At 44.4% G+C, this 19,384-nt stretch overlaps 1 protein-coding gene across 5 annotated transcripts in view; it reads left to right on the forward strand.

Annotated features, from left to right (window-relative positions):
* The first annotated feature begins 8,710 nt into the window (after positions 1 to 8,710).
* The window catches only part of PLEKHA7 (pleckstrin homology domain containing A7), a 326,584-nt gene continuing 315,910 nt past the window's right edge, over positions 8,711 to 19,384 (forward strand). For 3 of the 5 annotated variants that reach the window (XM_075567722.1, XM_075567724.1, XM_075567723.1), the window contains exons 1-3: positions 8,712 to 8,867; positions 8,978 to 9,057; positions 14,093 to 14,150. In XM_075567722.1, coding sequence (XP_075423837.1) covers positions 8,785 to 8,867; positions 8,978 to 9,057; positions 14,093 to 14,150 — 221 coding nt within the window. In that variant the 5' untranslated portion in view covers positions 8,712 to 8,784. Of the gene's footprint in view, positions 8,868 to 8,977; positions 9,058 to 14,092; positions 14,151 to 19,384 lie in introns of all 5 variants that reach the window. The other 2 variants (XM_075567721.1, XM_075567729.1) reach the window with 1 other exon arrangement.

Here is a 19,384-nt window from a genome sequence, read left to right on the forward strand (position 1 = left end):
TACATCAGCAGCAGAAAACGTCCACTGAAGCACCATCTATATACCCCTATGTGATCCAACAATGGTCAGGGCAACAGCATGGGTAAGAACTGATGATAGGCTTCCACTGTATAGTCCAGGACACTCGGCGTGCTTCCTGCTTCGCACACCGCTACATGCACTTCCGGTCGCGTTACTCGGCCGCACCGGTAACTCGCTGATGACGTGACTAGCACAATGTCTTCCTCTCGAAGGCTGGATAATAGTCCAATAGTGCGCAATGTGACAGGAACGCAACGGAGCGACAAGTTCACAGACACAAGGGGAAAAATCCTGAAGCACCATTGCTTCTAAATCCGGTGCTCAATAGAGCAAAAAAACTCACAAGTCTCCTTGTGAGTTGAAGATTCAGTCCCACTTTGTAAATAATGTTATTTGGCTCTCACATGAGAGTCACATTACTCACGGCTTGTAGAATGTGCAGGTGGATGTCCGGTCGTGTCTGATTCAGTCCTGTGGGTTCTCCGGTCAGTATACTCCGCGTGTCTCTCCAAGATGCACTCGTCGACTGGCCTGTCACTTACAGCACAATGATGTCGATTTCTTGCAGGGTAAATGTATGACCACCACGCTGTACTGTATCCTCCTGGACTCCGTGGACCCCACGACTCAACTCCACATGTAACCGGCAAGGTGAAACTCCCGGTTGTTTCCTGTAATCAGCCTGGCTTCACCGTACAGGATAATAATGAATGGGACTCCCGGTGTTCTTCTGTCTGGCGTGCCCCCAGGTATAGTCAGCATATTGGATGCAACATCCCCATGGGGAAAGGAAACAGGTGCACAGCGTCTCACAAAAAGAAGAGGTGTGGGATATGCTTAATCAAAAGGGGTTATTTCATAAAAACATGGACAAAAATACTGATTTAGCCACTCTAACGCGTTTCACCCTGCGTGTGTGTGGTGATTGGCTGGGTAATTTGAGAAACTGACCAATCATCTTGGAATGATGGGTATATATTGTAAGTGTATGCCCAGTGTTTTACATTTCCTGAAGAAGTAGGGTTCCGCTACGAAACTGTTAACCGTTACATCTGCTATATCTAGTACATTTGTGCCTCTCCCCTTGTGTCCGTGAACTTGTCGCTCCGTTGCGTTCCTGTTCCTGTCACATTGCGCACTATTGGACTACTCTATATTGATGTACGCAGAACCTTTAATTTTTGAATACATATTTGTATTTTTCATACTTCACTATTTGCGTTGTGCGCTGTGTTTTTGTTCCACTTTCTTAGCCCCAGGGGTGCGGAGCCACCCCCCACGACGGCTGCAGACGCATTTTAGTGTATCTCCATTTTAAGGTCACATTTATCTTATTTGCACATTATTGCACATATGGGGCATTTAGAGATATAACTTTTGCCTCCTTTTTCACGTGGGATCTTGTCATAGTACAGCGCACTGTACATTTTTTTCCATCTCCACTGTGTGACCTGCCTGCCTCAAGTGGGGAACGGCACTCCCGAATGTGGGGCGGCCCTGCGCTTAAGTACAGCCAGAAGGAGGGCATCAGGTCTTTCCCATGATTGGTCATGCCCAGGCCTGATGTCCCCCCCTCCCGCTGACACTCAAGTGCAGCTCCTCGGAGGGGGAAAACCCCATATCAACTACTGGCAAGGCCTTCTTGTACCAGGACTTACGGCAAAGAGAAGTGTAGAATAGTAGCCATAGGTGGCCTGGCTACAGTTGTATTTATTGACATTCTTTATTGCATTCCATAACTATTGGAGCACCCATTTCCCTCATATTCCAAACAGGCTTTTCAAATAGAATGTTGTCCAAAAGCATTTGACCTATGATATTACAATGGCATTGTGTTACCAGCTCATAATACCTAGTTTTTAGGCAAATGATTCATCTACTGCACTTTTAACTTGCTGGATTTTTTTTCACTTGAATTTTGGGTGCAGTCTCACTTGGCAACATATCTTCTTGTTATAGTGAAATAAAGAGAATGCTCCATTGAAATGCTTCTCTGACACTTTAAGGTTTCATCATTTAACGCAGCAGTTCCCGCTAATGTATTTATTTTATATCAAAATGGGAACGAGGGGGTTCCCGGAGCCAGAGAATCATTACTTTCAGCCCCTGGTAATGGGATATCTGCCAATCCAAATAGTGTTTTCAGTCCTCTCCGCGGGACACAAAATAGCGGTTCAAATCTTCTGCGGTACATGAGCCAACTTCATCTGTTGCAGCTTCCTATTAGCGCCGCATGATGCTAGGGATTTAAATACCAGGAAGTAGCCGCCGCTAGTTTAGTGATCAAAGGCGGCTGAAAATGTCCTTGACCTGAAGTGAACACCCTGCTTTCCATTTTTTTGATGTCCTTGTGTAACACCTATTTTGTGAGAGATTCATATCTATTGAGCAAACTAGTACAACAATTCTGAAGTTGCAGTAATCAGGGATGTGTTTTACATTAATTTCTAGACAATTCACAGGGCAGATGTTGAAAATGGTTTCCAGCATTATTTTGCAGAAAGCTACTAGTGAGATGATGATGTTTTTCAGTTTCTTTTATTCAAAGTGGCATAAACATGCAAAGAAGCAAAGCTCAGATTGGGTTGTTTCCTTGCTCTTTTATGTTTCTTGTTTTTAAAAGACTTGCATTTATCAAATTAAAAACGTCCCTTTCTCTCTCAAATCTGGTGCTGTTTCGTTGCATTGCTTTCCCCCCAGTCTTGCGGCCGGGAAACTAAGTAAATAACCGCCACAAGTTGTCTTGATTAAAGATGGCTGAATTCAGATCCTTAATGCAATGTTAAAAGTCCAGAGAAGATTGAAAAAAATAAATAGAAATAATAATGCACGTGACTTGAGCATCAATGAAAGAGGATTTAACAAACACTGGATCGTTAATCATGCCATTCTAAATATGTACAACTGTATTTACATTTCCAGTATTTAAATCCTGTACTATTGAGGAACTCAACTGCATCTGGTCCAATACAGGATATCACAATGTAAACCACATTTTATTTATTGAATTATTTTTTTCAATGTTTATTTTCTAACCCTTTTGTGGTGAAATGGTTAATCCCTGTACTTGCAGTGGCTATTGCAACAAAGTGGCTACCTATTTATTTTGTTTTTCTATTCCCAAATGTTGCTCTCTTGTGGTATCGAGTTTCTGTGCCTCTGGGTTGAGAAGTGAGCTGCTAATTAGAATGCATAATACCTGGCTGTGGCTGTTGGGTAAAGCGTCTTTGTAGACACACAGACATAGGATCAGTTATTAAGCTCTTGTCAACAGCGCATTCAAAATCCCAAGCCAGGACGCTTTCTGGATCCAGGTCACTGTATAATGTCACAGCGCGCTGACTTTACAAATCGGGCATCTTGATTTCATGCTGGAAAACCCTAATGTTTAGGGTACCTGATTAAATCCCAACTGGCTATGGAAATAAATATTTGTTTAGAGGTATTAGAAAAAGAAATAGTTATTAAATACATATTCATTTCTTTACTCTTGTAGATTACTGAATATGGACTCGGCACTGTACACAATAAGATACACATTGACTGAACAAGACCGTTCAAGGTCAATACAAGAGTATTGACATAAATGGAAACCGTGTGAGAGGGAGTTTCTTGCCCCGAAGAGCTATAAGTGAGAGACAAGCATGCAATAGCATATCATGTACGTACATGCATATGCAGTACTGTTATACCGTGTGCAAACAGCGAATTCTGCTGCTTTTGTAAGATCAGTTAATAATTGTTAATAAAAGATGGAGCGTGCAACATATGAATATAGAATTGGGAGAGGTGGCTAACTTTGAAGCAGGTTCTAATAAAAGACTTTCTCTGGGAGTGGGTTTGTAGCTAAGTTTTGAAGATAGTGAGACTGGTGAATAAAGGTTATTAGAGCATTCCAGCATTCCTTAGAGTGCTGCAAGACAGGACAGAGCAGTAGAGACAGGTGGAGTAAAGAGGAGGCATGCTTGTGCCGAGTGTGTGTGAAGTGGTATAGCAAGAGATTTCAGATTAGATCTAGAGAGGCAGAGGTATGTCATGTTTTGAAGGGCAGGAGAAGTTTGAGAGAAATTAGGGTTTAATAAGGAGTCAACGGAAGCATTCGCGGAGTCTCTGACAAAACAAGCCCCCAGATTGTCATGGATCACTGTTTTCAGGGGACTAATAGACTTTTAATGGAGTCTCTCTGATGAAACCAGCACTTTACCATTAATATGCCGTTCTGGGGTCAAAAATCCTAAAAATCTGAATACAGGCTGGAAATATTTTTATTTCATGAATTTGACAGTTTTTACTTTGACTTTTTCAGGTTGTTCTTAATAGTTTTTTTTTGCTTTTATGTGGATCTTGTTCCCCTTTAGGAAAAATGGAGTCTGATCTGGAGTAGGTTTTGAGGAAAGGTAAAATACAGCTGTTAGCTGAAAAGATGAATTCCGCTGGTATGAGTGGACTGGTTTCTGGGACTCTGGTCATTAAAGTGTGATTGACAATATAAACTGTTAATTGCTTTTCACTTCAATAGCAATGACAGGTTTAGGTGAGCCTGTGATATTTTGATATGATGGAGGGCACACATGAAAGAGAAAAAGACATAAAAAAGTGAAAAAAAAAGTTCCAAAAATAAGAACAAAATATATAAGAGTCTGTCCACTCACATGCAGTTGAGTATCGACCCTCCAACTATTGACCCCTGAGGAAACCTGAGACTGCGAAACGCGTAGAGTCTGAACTTTCAGTGCACCCAGTTTGCTCTGTACTGCGCACCACGGCTGTGAGAAGACAGAGACTTCAGACACGCAGCCTGCAACTTGTTGGAGCTTCACTCTTCATTCACTGGTCACCATTCACTTATTATATTAAATACAGGCACTTTCACTTGTCACTAGGAGCCCTTTTCCCCTTGTATGTATTAGTTCCTCCTGCACATTAATGTATATTTTTTTATGTTCGTTAAGATTTCTTCACTATACTGTAATATAGGGTGTCTGTTTTCACATCTCTGATCTATAATGGTACAGGAGTGGTGCTCAAAAGTGACATTAATTACACTAATTACAAATTGATCTTTAGCAAATGGGTACTTGAACTGCCAGGGATATGGCAATCTTCCAATATGAAATCCACAGAAACCAACACACCAAACAGCATTTAAACAAATAATTATTATTCGCATATTTACAGCTGATGTTTCCACTCTCACTAGGGGTCTTCCTCTGGGCCTGGCCTTCACTGATTTCTAAACGGTGTGCTTTTTTATCCTAAAAATTGGGGTTAAAGGCTGCATTAACATAGCTGCAAAGTAGTCCACTCCCTCACCTCCCTGTTGTTTGATTTGCTGGACTTCAAAGAGCCTTGCCAGAGCAGTACAGCAAAAGGCAGATCCTTGATAAGTCTCTTTAACGTGTGCTTGTTGGGATGGGGCACATTATAATAAACGTCAGAGGTCACCATGTGAACACACTACTGCTCTGGGCACTATAAAAATAAAATTAAAAAAAAAGAATAAAGAACAGGAGCACCCAAAAAGACAGGTTGATGATTGCATGTGTAATGACCGATAATAGTTGTCGCACTTTAAGAAGTAGACGCCTTTATGTGGGATTGGAGCACGGAACTGCGTAATGAAGAATTAAGACGCGTATGACTGGTGCACCTGTCTTTGTCCTCTTTTTAATTCTCTTGTTACCTGTTGATATTATGATTTCTAAGGACAAATACAATCACAACGATTATAATCTTGAATAGTGTGAAATGCTACAACCTTTTTCTTTCAATTACATTTTTGTGCAACTTCTTCCAAAATATGGAGTCCAAATGTGTAAAAAGAGGAAAACTACCTTTATTATTGTTTCTATAATCTGATCATTTTAAAAGAGAAAAATGTGAAAACTAAAAAAATATATAATTGTGAGAGTTCTACTTGTCAAAACCTATAAATAAATGGGATATTCATATACTTGCTTCTACCAGACTTAGGGGAAATTATTTATTGTTCAATGCAGTCATTCGTCACTTCAATGGGGATATTTGTCTGCTAACGACGGCATCGAACTATTCTGTCTAGAATAAGGCCCCTTGGAGGCTGATTCGAGAAGCGATTACACTAAGGACCAATATAATACATTCTATTCAAATGATATTGTTGTTTAATTCAACTTCTGACAACTTTTCTTTTGCATGCCTTCCTCTTATGCAGCAACACTTTGTGGGAGTGTAGAGAACAAGTGTTGAATGTACCTGTGTTTTCTCATTGTTTGAGTTGATGCACTACTACTGAAATACAAATATATTTACAGTTGAACATTAAAGTTTGTGGCTGCTCCATTAGAAGCAGTAAGGATATATAACACCACTGCAACATGGACTACATACAATACATTACTCTAAAGCTCGATCAATATCCTGATCTCTTCTTCAGCCGCGGGAAGGAGTTTCACAGTATATTGAACATGAAGGCTGGTTAATGCACCCGATCCAGTGTTAACTGCTATTCAAGTCAATGACTGTTAACACCGGATCAGGTGCTTTAAACCTGCAACAGACTTTAGTGACTAAGCCCCTTAGGCCAATAACCATTAAAGTGTGCTAACCTTTAGCACATCTTTACTCCCATTCATTTGACTGGGATTTAAGGTGTGCTAAAGCGCAGCAACCTGTAGTGAATATGGTCCTTGGTGCTCTATGACCAGATCTGCTATACAATAGGTTTTTCTTGTATTGTACTGACAGTGTACGCAGCACTGTACATAGAATTGTTACAGGCACAAGTTCTTGTCCCATAGAGCTTACAATCTAATTTATGGTGTTTGAGGCACCGGGAGATAACGGGTGCCTTTACTTACCGAGCCATTCCTTCAGCCACAGAGTATGTATATTAATAAAACACTCCCATAATATTCTGTGCAAACATGCTGGCGATAGAGTAGTGTTTGTACTAGTAAGAACTTCAATTCTTGTGCCTCAGCTCCAGTTACACTTCCCTTCCCTGGATCTGCTGACAGTTTAAACCTTCCCTGTGTTGAATAATCAATGAAGCTGCCCTTGCAGAAAAAAAAGGGGGGGGGGGGGGGAGCTTTGTTGTCTGTTCAAGAACCTCTCTGCAGGTACAAAGTCTGGGGTGAGGGATCCCTGCCAGAGAACTAAACTCCCCATTGGCACTTCACAGCAGCTCACAGCCCTGCTGCCAATCCCCCAGTAATTATGCAGGGTGCATGCTTATAGCATCGGGGGGAATGCAACCAGAAACAAAGCAGAGGAGAGCGGGGTTGAGGAGAGCGGGGTTGGGGAGAGGGGGGGGGGGGGAGGGGAAAATCTTTGCTTTAACCCCTTCAATGTGGGGCGGAAGGGCAAGAATACAAATGTATCAGCAGCTAAAGGGTAAATTAAGGCACGCTGCATACAGTTCAGTAGAGCTCTGCTTTACGGCGCTCCGCTCATACAGTGTTTCCCAATGTATACCCATATTCATTAGGTTTGGCGCTTGTTCCGTTTTTCCGGCGATTTTCGTCATGACGCGCTCAGCAGCTAAGTATCCGGCTGTCACTAAGCAACAGTTTTAGCGCATGCGCAACTCCTTGTCAGATGCCATTTATCAGCGAAACAGTCGGTTTACAGCTCTGCATTAGGGTACAATTTTCTAAGGTACAATACAGTACAGTAGGGTCCCCGCTTTACGGCAGCGGAAGCCTGGAACGGAACCCGCTGTTTGAGCAGGGCCCTAGCCTGGAACGGAACCCGCTGTATGAGCGGGCCCTAGCCTGGAACGGAACCCGCTGTATGAGCAGGGCCCTAGCCTGGAACGGAACCCGCTGTATGAGCGGGGCCCTAGCCTGGAACGGAACCCGCTGTATGAGCGGGGCCCTAGCCTGGAACGGAACCCGCTGTATGAGCGGGGCCCTAGCCTGGAACGGAACCCGCTGTATAAGCGGGGCCCTAGCCTGGAACGGAACCCGCTGTATGAGCGGGGCCCTAGCCTGGAACGGAACCCGCTGTATGAGCGGGGTCCTAGCCTGGAACGGAACCCGCTGTTTGAGCAGGGCCCTAGCCTGGAACGGAACCCGCTGTATGAGCGGGGCCCTAGCCTGGAACGGAACCCGCTGTATGAGCGGGGTCCTAGCCTGGAACGGAACCCGCTGTTTGAGCAGGGCCCTAGCCTGGAACGGAACCCGCTGTATGAGCGGGGCCCTAGCCTGGAACGGAACCCGCTGTATGAGCGGGGTCCTAGCCTGGAACGGAACCCGCTGTATGAGCGGGCCCTACTGTACTTAGTTATTTTCTGTCGGCCGGGTAAAAAAAAAAAAAAGCCTGCAGCAGCTAACAGGTTAAAGAGCATGTAACCTCCTTGAGTGCCAGCCAACTCATCAGCACTCCAGAGGTCTGCATGCTTTGCAATGTATTTATTTATAAACAGGCCCTGGTCTACCTGTGGCCTGTAATGAGAGGGGGAGAGGGGGAGAAGGGGGAGAAGGGGGAGAAGGGGGGAAGGGGGGAGAGGGGGAGAGGGGGAGAGGGGGAGAGGGGACTAAACAACCAAGAACCTTCACAGTAAAATGTGTCTGCCCCCCAAGAAAGCACAACGTCCCCTTTAAATAGTAGAAGGGAGCGCGCGCTGCACCGAGATGCTATTCTTTCGCCGCGAGCCTGCACGCGCCCCCGAGCCTGTCACGCGCTCACCCCCCAGTCCTCGCGCCTCCCTACAGTCCGAACGTTACCTCGGCAGTTGCTTCTCCGCGCGGAGGTGGTGGAGGGAGGAGGAGGAGGGGGAACATGGCGGCCGAGGGCGGGCGGGAGAGTTTACCTGAGCACTGGTCCTACGGCGTGTGTAAGGACGGCCGGGTCTTCTTTATCAAGTGAGAAGAAACTTTGGGAAACTTTGTGTTGTATGGGTGGGGGAGCCCGCGCTGCTGCTGCTGCTAATAACAGGTGTAATAATAACCGTGTCCTCTGTCTCCCGGCGCAGGGATCAGGGTCCCGGGAGCACCTGCTGGCTGCATCCGCGCACCGGGGAGCCCGTCAACTCCGGACACATGATCCGCTCAGGTGAGCAGCAGCAGGGGGGGCGAGGTGGGGTGGTGCTGAGGCTGACAGATACCACGTAATACTGCGACTATTTACATGCAGAGGGGGTGAGGGGCAATTACTACTCACATGCAGAGGGGGGTGAGGGGCAATTACTACTCACATGCAGAGGGGGGTGAGGGGCTATTACTGCTCTTACATGCAGAGGGGGGTGAGGGGCTATTACTACTCACATGCAGAGGGGGGTGAGGGGCTATTACTGCTCTTACATGCAGAGGGGGTGAGGGGCAATTACTACTCTTACATGCAGAGGGGGCGAGGGGCTATTACTACTCTTACATGCAGAGGGGGGTGAGGGGCAATTACTACTCTTACATGCAGAGGGGGGTGAGGGGCAATTACTACTCACATGCAGAGGGGGGTGAGGGGCTATTACTGCTCACATGCAGAGGGGGGTGAGGGGCTATTACTGCTCACATGCAGAGGGGGCGAGGGGCTATTACTGCTCTTACATGCACAGTGGGGTGAGGGGCAATTACTACTCACATGCAGAGGGGGGTGAGGGGCTATTACTGCTCACATGCAGAGGGGGCGAGGGGCTATTATTTGCTCTTACATGCAGAGGGGGGTGAGGGGCAATTACTACTCACATGCAGAGGGGGGTGAGGGGCAATTACTACTTACATGCAGAGGGGGGTGAGGGGCAATTACTACTCACATGCAGAGGGGGGTGAGGGGCTATTACTGCTCACATGCAGAGGGGGGTGAGGGGCTATTACTGCTCTTACATGCAGAGGGGTTGAGGGGCTATTACTACTCACATGCAGAGGGGGTGAGGGGCTATTACTACTCACATGCAGAGGGGTGAGGGGCTATTACTGCTCTTACATGCAGAGGGGGGGTGAGGGGCTATTACTGCTCTTACATGCAGAGGGGGGTGAGGGGCTATTACTGCTCTTACATGCAGAGGGGGGTGAGGGGGTATTACTGCTCTTACATGCAGAGGGGGGGTGAGGGGGTATTACTACTGACATGCAGAGGGGGGGGGGTGAGGGGGTATTACTACTCACATGCAGAGGGGGGGTGAGGGGGTATTACTACTCTTACATGCAGAGGGGGGTGAGGGGCTATTACTGCTCACATGCAGAGGGGGGGTGAGGGGGTATTACTACTCTTACATGCAGAGGGGGGTGAGGGGCTATTACTGCTGTTACATGCAGAGGGGGGTGAGGGGGTATTACTACTCACATGCAGAGGGGGTGAGGGGCTATTACTACTCACATGCAGAGGGGGTGAGGGGCTATTACTACTCTTACATGCAGAGGGGGGTGAGGGGCTATTACTACTCTTACATGCAGAGGGGGTGAAGGGCTATTACTACTCTTACATGCAGAGGGGGGTGAGGGGCTATTACTACTCTTACATGGTGAGGGGCTATTACTACTCTTACATACAGAGGGGGGTGAGGGGCTATTACTACTCTTACATGCAGAGGGGGGTGAGGGGGTATTACCACTCTTACATGCAGAGGGGGGGGGGGTGAGGGGCTATTACTACTCTTACATGCAGAGGGGGGTGAGGGGCTATTACTACTCTTACATACAGAGGGGGGTGAGGGGCTATTACTACTCTTACATGCAGAGGGGGTGAGGGGCTATTACTACTCTTACATGCAGAGGGGGTGAGGGGCTATTACTACTCTTACATGCAGAGGGGGGTGAGGGGCTATTACTACTCTTACATGCAGAGGGGGGTGAGGGGCTATTACTACTCTTACATGCAGAGGGGGGTGAGGGGCTATTACTACTCTTACATGCAGAGGGGGTGAGAGGCTATTACTACTCTTACATGCAGAGGGGGGTGAGGGGCTATTACTACTCTTATATGCAGAGGGGGTGAGGGGCTATTACTACTCTTACATGCAGGGGGGGTGAGGGGCTATTACTACACTTACATGCAGAGGGGGTGAGGGGCTATTACCACACTTACATGCAGAGGGGGTGAGGGGCTATTACCACTCTTACATGCAGAGGGGGTTGAGGGGCTATTACTTCTCTTACATGCAGAGGGGGGTGAGGGGCTATTACTACTCTTACATGCAGAGGGGGGTGAGGGGGTATTACTACTCTTACATGCAGAGGGGGGTGAGGGGCTATTACTACTCTTACATGCAGAGGGGGTGAGGGGCTATTACTGCTCTTACATGCAGAGGGGGTGAGGGGCTATTACTACTCTTACATGCAGAGGGGGTGAGAGGCTATTACTACTCTTACATGCAGAGGGGGTGAGAGGCTATTACTACTCTTACATGCAGAGGGGGTGAGAGGCTATTACTACTCTTACATGCAGAGGGGGTGAGGGGCTATTACTACTCTTACATGCAGAGGGGGTATTACTACTCTTATTTACATGCAGAGGGGTGCTGGGGGTGTGAGGGGCTATTACTACTCTTACATGGTGAGGGGCTATTGCTATTCTTATTTACATGCGGGAGTGTGAGGGACTTACTGCTCTTATTTACATGCAGGGAGAGGTCGGGTGGTGCGGAGACTGATGCTGCTGCTAATACTACTTGTGGTGTTAATCAGCGTTGGCAGTGTGGCGTTGGCATTTCGGTGTTACTCGGCATTGGCAGTGCGGCATTACTCAGCGTTGGTGTTTCGGTGTTACTCGGCATTGGCAGTGTGGCGTTACGTGGCGTTAAAAGTGTGGTGTTTGCCGTGTGGTGTTTATCGGAGTTGGCAGTGCGGCATTACGCGGAGTTGGCATTTCGGTGTTACTCGGCATTGGCAGTGCAGCGTTGTCATTTCGGTGTGACTCAGCATTGGCAGTGCGGCGTTACGTGGCGTTGGCAGTGTGGTGTTACGTGGTGTTGGCAGTGCGGTGTTACGTGGTGTTGGCAGTGCGGCGTTACGTGGCGTTGGCAGTATGGTGTTACGTGGTGTTGGCAGTGCGGTGTTACGTGGTGTTGGCAGTGCGGCGTTACGTGGCGTTGGCAGTATGGTGTTACGTGGTGTTGACAGTGTGGTGTTACGTGGTGTTGGCAGTGCGGCCTTACGCTGCGTTGGCATTTTGGTGTTACTCGACATTGGCAGTGCGGTGTTACTCAGCGTTGGCATTTCAGTGTTACTCGGGGTTGGCAGTGCGGCGTTGGTAGTGCGGCGTGGTGTTGGTAGTGAGGCGTTGCGGGGCGAATGCGGCATTGCGAATATTTTATTCTTCATAGACTCACTATATATTTTTTACTTCGTATTGGCAGTAACTCAATTAGTTTTATTTACAATTAATCAGTACCATTACAATTTTGTTTTGCAAACCCTCAGGCCAGTGTTTGTTTTTATTTACTAATCATTAGTTTAACTGAATCTTCCTTTCCAAATCAGTAGGAACACTGCCTTTCCTATTTTACATTCCAGTTGTCACCCTTTATTTTGCCACCCCTGCGTTTTCAATGTATTATAAAGTCCTTTTTTCCTTTTCTGTTTGAAGTAACTATTGTGTATATAGAAACTTTTATAAAATGAGATCCAGAGAATTGTGCTACTAGATAAAACATATTTTCCTGAATCGGACACGGTAACACTGCTTGTTAAGATCGTACAAAAAGAAAACGTTTCACCAACTCTCAAATAGATAAAATAATCATTTGTATTATTACGTTTAAAAAAACATTGGGTGAAGGGCTTTTAAGCCCAAAACGTGGTAATTTTCAGTTGGTATATAAGATGCCTTTTGGTGTTTATAAGGTTAAAAAAACAAACAAAAAAAAAAAACGTTTTTCTGTTTTTGGAGCACCGTGGAACCGTTCTCTTTTTGTAGCCCTGTTAGGCTGCTGTTTTGGTTACAGCATCTCTAGTTGTGCACCCACTTTTTCTGTATAACCAAGGTGAGGAGCGCGGCCTTCCATTGTTTTGTCTTCTACTTGTTAAGGTCGCTGATCAATGATGTTACACTTTGCATTCAGCATACTTCCCTGTACTACGTGTTGTTCAGACAGATCACAGGACCTGATTTCATGCTTTGTTTCGTTAAATAGTGGATTGATTTTCACTTTCTCTCAGAAGTTTAGTTATCTCATTGGTCCATGTAGTGGTCCAATAAAAAGTATTATACAACCTACTCCCTCTCCCTCCTTTGTTAGTACATGGAAGAAAGGAAAACATGGATACCGACCCTTCGCCTTATAGATCATTGTAATGCAAGAGCCTGGTTGTCGTTTGATTAAACTCCTTTAGTGTGCACTGCAGGAGTTTGGTTGCCATCAGATACATTTTCATTTGAGATCATAAGGGCTCCTCCCATGATCTAATCCCTCGGTGTTCATTGCAATGCTCTGCAGCGCTTGGCTATGAACTAAACCCTTAAACTGCAATGTAGAAGTTTGGTTACTACCCTTTCAAACTTCTGCACTGCATAATTACCAAGAAGTTGAGTACCATGATTGTCTGTCTCTGCTAAATTTGCTGTTCCAAAGGTACTTGCACTGTAATCTCAGAACAAATTGTGTTAATTATTGTTACATGTATGCTAGAATAATAGAAAGTTATTAAGGGTGTTTTAAGCGAAATAGTCATAGTACTTCAAAGAATTTTCGGTGCCTCCTTGTAGCATCACACTTACCCTAATGATGCACTGTGTGTGTATAATTTCCAATAGTTCTCCTCGTTTTGTTTTTTTTTTGTTTTTTGGGTAAAACTTTTTTTAATGACTTACAGGTGCTTAAATATCACTGATTAAAATAATTTGCTTTGGAGCAGTCTGTCTGGTATTTCAGGCGTTTTGGTTACCCCAAGTCCCTCCTCGTATATGTGTGGTTACTGTCCGTTGTCCAAGGATTCTATAAACAAATTGTTGCAGTGCACTAATAACCTGCCTCTCTGGCAGCTGAATGTGTGTAGAGTTAATGAAATACAGTAGCTTTTTGTGCCATTGTTTTTAAAAGGTAAGATTTTCTTAGCACTGCTACATTTTCAACTCCTTTCAACCATCTGATCAGTTCTGTTCAGGTTTGAGAAAGTTTGACTTTTTTTTCCACTTCTCCTCCTTTGATTTCCAGATCTGCCCAGAGGATGGGAGGAGGGATTCACTGATGATGGAGCCAGTTACTTCATTAAGTGAGTGCACATACAACCCCTGAAATGTGTCATCCTGGGACTTTTGTGTTTTTATAGGCAGCTCTGGGTGGTTGGGTTTGAACCGTCTGCACAGAGGAGAACTTTACTGCAGATGGACATTGCAACTACTGTTGTGCAGACATTTCTTGCAGTGCTGGGCTTGGCTCATTTCATACAGTGATATGTCCATTCTGAAAATCAATAGATGGTACTACGAGATTGTATATTTGTACACGCCCAGCTGAGACACAAGTAACATTACAAAAGTAGCGTACAGTGCTTCATTTTCGAAAAGCTCAATGCTTTTTAAGAACGGGGCAGAGATCTTTAGTTTAGGGGGGCGCAAACTGGGGGCTACTAATTTTTTTTTGGGTGGGGGGGGAGGGTGCAGCAGTTATAGATGTCCCGCGCTCTCCTCCCAGGCAGTAAAATTAAATGCAGAGGGACCGCGCAAAGCTTGTATAACACACTTACCTTCAAGTGACGAGTCGTTATGGTAACCCGGCGTCAAATGATTCAGCGGGATCACGTTACCGTGGCAATGTGACGTCACATGACTCAGTGCGTCATTTGACGCGGGGGGGGGGGTGCTCGGGGCGCCGAGGATAGCAGGCAGGGGTGCGCACGGGGAAAAGGCTGCGCACCCTGGCTTTAGTTTGTTAGTTTATGGTACAAAAATAGAAAAAGTCACTTTATAGAACTGTCAATTTTATTTCAATAAAAAGATTTTTAGGTTAATTAAAAAGTAGAAGCAAGTTGACCATATCCTGATTAACATGGTAAATTTGTGTCAGGGCGCTTCAGATTGTGATATCTCAAGTAATAATGTGCTTTTGAACGGTCAGAGAAACTCCGTGCAAAAATACCCCCTTCTTTAAAATGGAAGGGTTTAAAATAACACCCTGCGCTGATCGCTGTTCCTTTTTTTTTTTTTTTTTTTTTAAACATTAATCGGTGTCTTCTCGCCTTTTCCAAGATCTGATGTTTTTTTCAAGACAAACATTTGAAATATTAAGTGTCTGGGAAGTTAAAATGGAGCTCACTCCAGAGTAGTCTAAAGGTTATTATGATAACCTCAGAAGATAAGAGAAAAAAAATGTTTTTCCCATTAAAAGCAGCAGGACCGGTACATGTGAAAGATACAAACAGCAGGGCCTGCTGGGAGTTTTGCAGTGCTCGGTGCTGTTTTTTTTTTTTGCGGGGCCTATTACCTTTCCTGACTCGGCATCTTCTACTCCAACGGTGCGGCGCCACGATGTCATGGCAACGTGACACCATGACGAGATGCTGCAGGAGGTGATGCCACTCGGGAGAAGGTAAGAGACAGAGCCCCCACACTCTTTCCTCCTGGCATAATTGTTGTGGGGAAGAGCGCAGGGCCTCTGTAACTTCCGGGGTCAGTGCAGAGGCACCGATGGCACTGCCATTAAGCCAGACCCGATTGCTGCTTGAACAATTAAATATGGAATTCTGCTTTAAAACCCTCGATCTGTTTGACGTGTGAGAGTGACTTTGCCTCATATTTGCACTCCTTTTTCAACCTAATGCCAGGCAACGTACTGTTGCAGTGGAAGCCGGAGTTGTTTACACTTAAGGCTTGTGGCTCTTTTAAACTTGATACACAAATGTTTACCAATCCTTTGGGGAAATGTTTTGTTGTAGGGATATCACCCTGGATGTATGCAGATTAGCTGAGACGGACTGGAAACTGCTCAGCTTGTTTTGTAGTCGGCAGGGGAGCCATTGCACATACATTTCTGATCATTTTGTAAATGCTGATTAATTCCGACTATCTTGGCAAAGAATGATATCCCTTCAAGATATCTAATATAAAATGCCTGGGAGTGCAATTCATTGTTTGTTTGTGCTGTGTGTTAACTTGTTTGCGTTTATGTACATAACAGGAATGACATTCACAATATATCATGCTTTAAAAAAGTGAAACGTGTAATAAAAAAATAAGTGAGGTACTTAGTATTGACATTGCTGTAAAAGGCTATAACTACAAATGTAATGGGTCAGTAAAGCTGCCATTTGCATAAATAAGTTTAGGTCTGTTTTAAAGTATAGCAGTGGTATGTACTAATCGCAGAAACATACAGGACGACCGCTGTACCAGGGAGACCCAACAACTGATTGAGCTTTGTCGCTTTGAGTTTTAGATAGGCTAAGCTTAGTCAGGGTGGCTGTTCTCCCCGAACTGTTGTGCACGTCTACTTGCTAAAATTCTGAAATAAATGTAGCTTTGAGTTATATAGTCTGTGGTTGGGTCTCTGGAACGGTGGTCCTACTGTGTGTTTGTGATTTTCATACTAGACGTGACCGGATGCTCGAGACTGCCAGCAAGTAACACTCTGTAAATCTGTAGAAAATACATAGACGTCCTGCAAGTGAGCAAGGAAAACCCTATTATTTTCCTTATGCTATTTGTGCAACTGCTTGAAAAAAATAGTTTTTTCGAGCTTTGTAACGATCTCTTTGGCCTTACTTTTAAATAACGCAAAAGTTAAACTTATTGCTGTTGATGGCAATAAACTCCTCCCTACCCTCCCTAGCACCTGTGTGCTTCTCAGCCTGCTCCGCGAATACAGTACCTAAACTGTGCTGTAGTACTCAGTAACAAAATCTAATCTTTATTTTATACTCTTTACATCTCCAGTGTCGCTTAAAGCAGCAGTCGAAGCTGAGGTTTTTTTTATTTGATCTTTTTCCCATTTTAATATGTGCATCAATACAACCCACACAATAAGTAAGATGCAAAGTTCTGTGGGGAAGATGATGTGACCAGGCAGTCACTAGATACAATTGGCGCACTGCTAGAGAGAGGGCAGGGCTCTAAAAGGGGTGTGCCAGAGCCTGTTTCAGAAGAGGAAGTGACTTTTTAAATGTTTGCTATTGAAACAAAAAAATGCTTGTTACATTATAATACATAAATGTAATTTTAAGGTTGTTTAAAAAAAAAAAAAAAAAAAAAAAAAAAACGCTAGAACTATTTTTTCATAGTACAATACAGATCTATTTAAAAATAAATAAAAACAAACACATGTATGATATTGCTTGGTCTGAAACTTTAACATCCCACTGCTAACCACCCCCAATGTGTGTTGACATTACTACTTCTTGTATTCTTTTGTCTAAAGTAGCTCCGTTCATAAGTACTGTACAGGCATACCCCGGTTTAAGGACACTCACTTTAAGTACACTCGCGAGTAAGGACATATCGCCCAATAGGCAAACGCCAGCTCGCGCATGCGCCTGTCAGCACGTCCTGAACAGCAATACCGGCTCCCTACCTGTACCGAAGCTGTGCGCATGCGGGGAGACTATAGAGCCTGTTACACATGCGTTATTTACATCAGTTATGCACGTATATGACGATTGCAGTACAGTACATGCATCGATAAGTGGAAAAGGGTAGTGCTTCACTTTAAGTACATTTTCCCTTTACATGCATGCTCCGGTCCCATTACGTATGTTAATGCGGGGTATGCCTGTACCCAGTTTGGCTTGCTTTCTATTTGTACTAAGTAGCAGATGTAGATAGACATGCTTGATTGAAATAACCCACTGTTTCTCAACCAGGGAGCAGGGACCCAATGCCAAGGGTGCTGTGGCCCCAGGGGATAAAAAGTCAGCTGGCTGCTAAACGGGTACCTCCCGCACTGCCTGGAGACGTAGAGGCTCCAATCCGCCTCAACCCTCTCAGCCCGGCACCGGAGAGAGAGAGAGAAGCCTCTTCATCTCCAGACTGCAAATGCGCCCGCTGAGCAGCTGCCATGTTTGAGGTGTATGGGAAGGAGTGAGGGCAGGGAGGCTAATGCTTATTGTGGAGTAAAGTATGTTGTGACGGAAGGGGGTGCAGTGTGGGGGGGTAAACGTGATGTTTATAATTAAGAAAGTGTCTGTGTGTCCGTGTCCGAAGAGCCCAGGTGTCCCGAGATGTTACAAATCCTTCAAGGTTTCCCCGGTTCAAAAAAGGTTGAGAACCACTGAAATAACTTGGGGCAGTTTTGTGTTTTCCATTCTGTTTGGGAATAATGTCCTAGTTTATCTTAATTATCAATATTATGTTCATTGAAAGCCTTCTAATGTTTTCATATCTCGTTTTATATACTAAACGGGAAATTAAAGCATCTGTGATATTGAATATATTTGTTTTATGTTAATTAGTACAGTGCAGACCGTAGGAAGGTTTTATTATGCACATTCCTTCAGTTCTTGTAGCCCTTTTGACTTCATATCAGTGATAATAGATTTAGGTGTTGAGGTATTTTACAAAGCTATGCCACGGGCTTACAGCTATTTTCACTACAGACTGACTTCATTTGGTCTGTGTGTTTATATGTGAATATTGGGTATATTAATGCATGTTAAAATGTTACCATCATTTTCTTATTTAACTCATTTAGTGCCAGGCAAATCGTTGCAGGCCCATCTGGAAGTGAATGTGTTAACCTTGTATGCCCAAATAGATGTTATATTTGTATTTAGGTTAACGTAAACCAGGTGATATTAATAATGATATAATAATGTTACTTTTTCACATAAATTGGTTCTTAATATTACTCCTGTGATTTGTAAAACAAATATTTAAAGCGGTCTCACTCTGTTATGGGTTTGATATAGAGGCAGTCCTCGGTTATCCAGCGAAATCCGTTCTGGAAGTAGCGTTGGATAGTGAAACCGTTGTAAAGTGAGTCCCATGTTAATCGGTGGCGGTGAGCATCGGACAACGCATTCTGGCGTTGAAAAACGGCCCTTAGGATTGCCTTGTAAAGCGTTGGATATGCCATTCGTTGTAAAGTGAAACGTTGGATAACGAGGACTACCTGTATAGATGGTTTTTGTAAGACATTCTTGACCGTTTTGTATGGAAATTTTCTTGAAAACAGTAAAAATGTAATTCAAAGTAAAATAAAGCAGATGTTTCTGCCTCGGTAATTAATGTTCCTTGTGTCTGTGGGTTAATTTTGTGTTATCATATTACGAACTAGAAGTATGCTTCTTTGCAACCCATGTATAACCATGTATAATATGCCTCGGTGACAACAATGGGGGTTAGATATGTCCGTTTCTGAAGTTTATGTTTACATTTCTTATGAGGTATACAGTATGTTTTTGATATTTTTTTTAAAATTTTTTATTGCCTCTCTAGTGATATGTGACATTTCAAAAGCCCACATAAGTGCAGGGCTTTCATGCTGATTACTAACAATCATGCTGATGTCTCTTCA

This window comes from Ascaphus truei, chromosome 12 (genome assembly GCF_040206685.1).
Source record: "Ascaphus truei isolate aAscTru1 chromosome 12, aAscTru1.hap1, whole genome shotgun sequence".
Classification (NCBI taxonomy): Eukaryota; Metazoa; Chordata; class Amphibia; order Anura; family Ascaphidae; genus Ascaphus; species Ascaphus truei.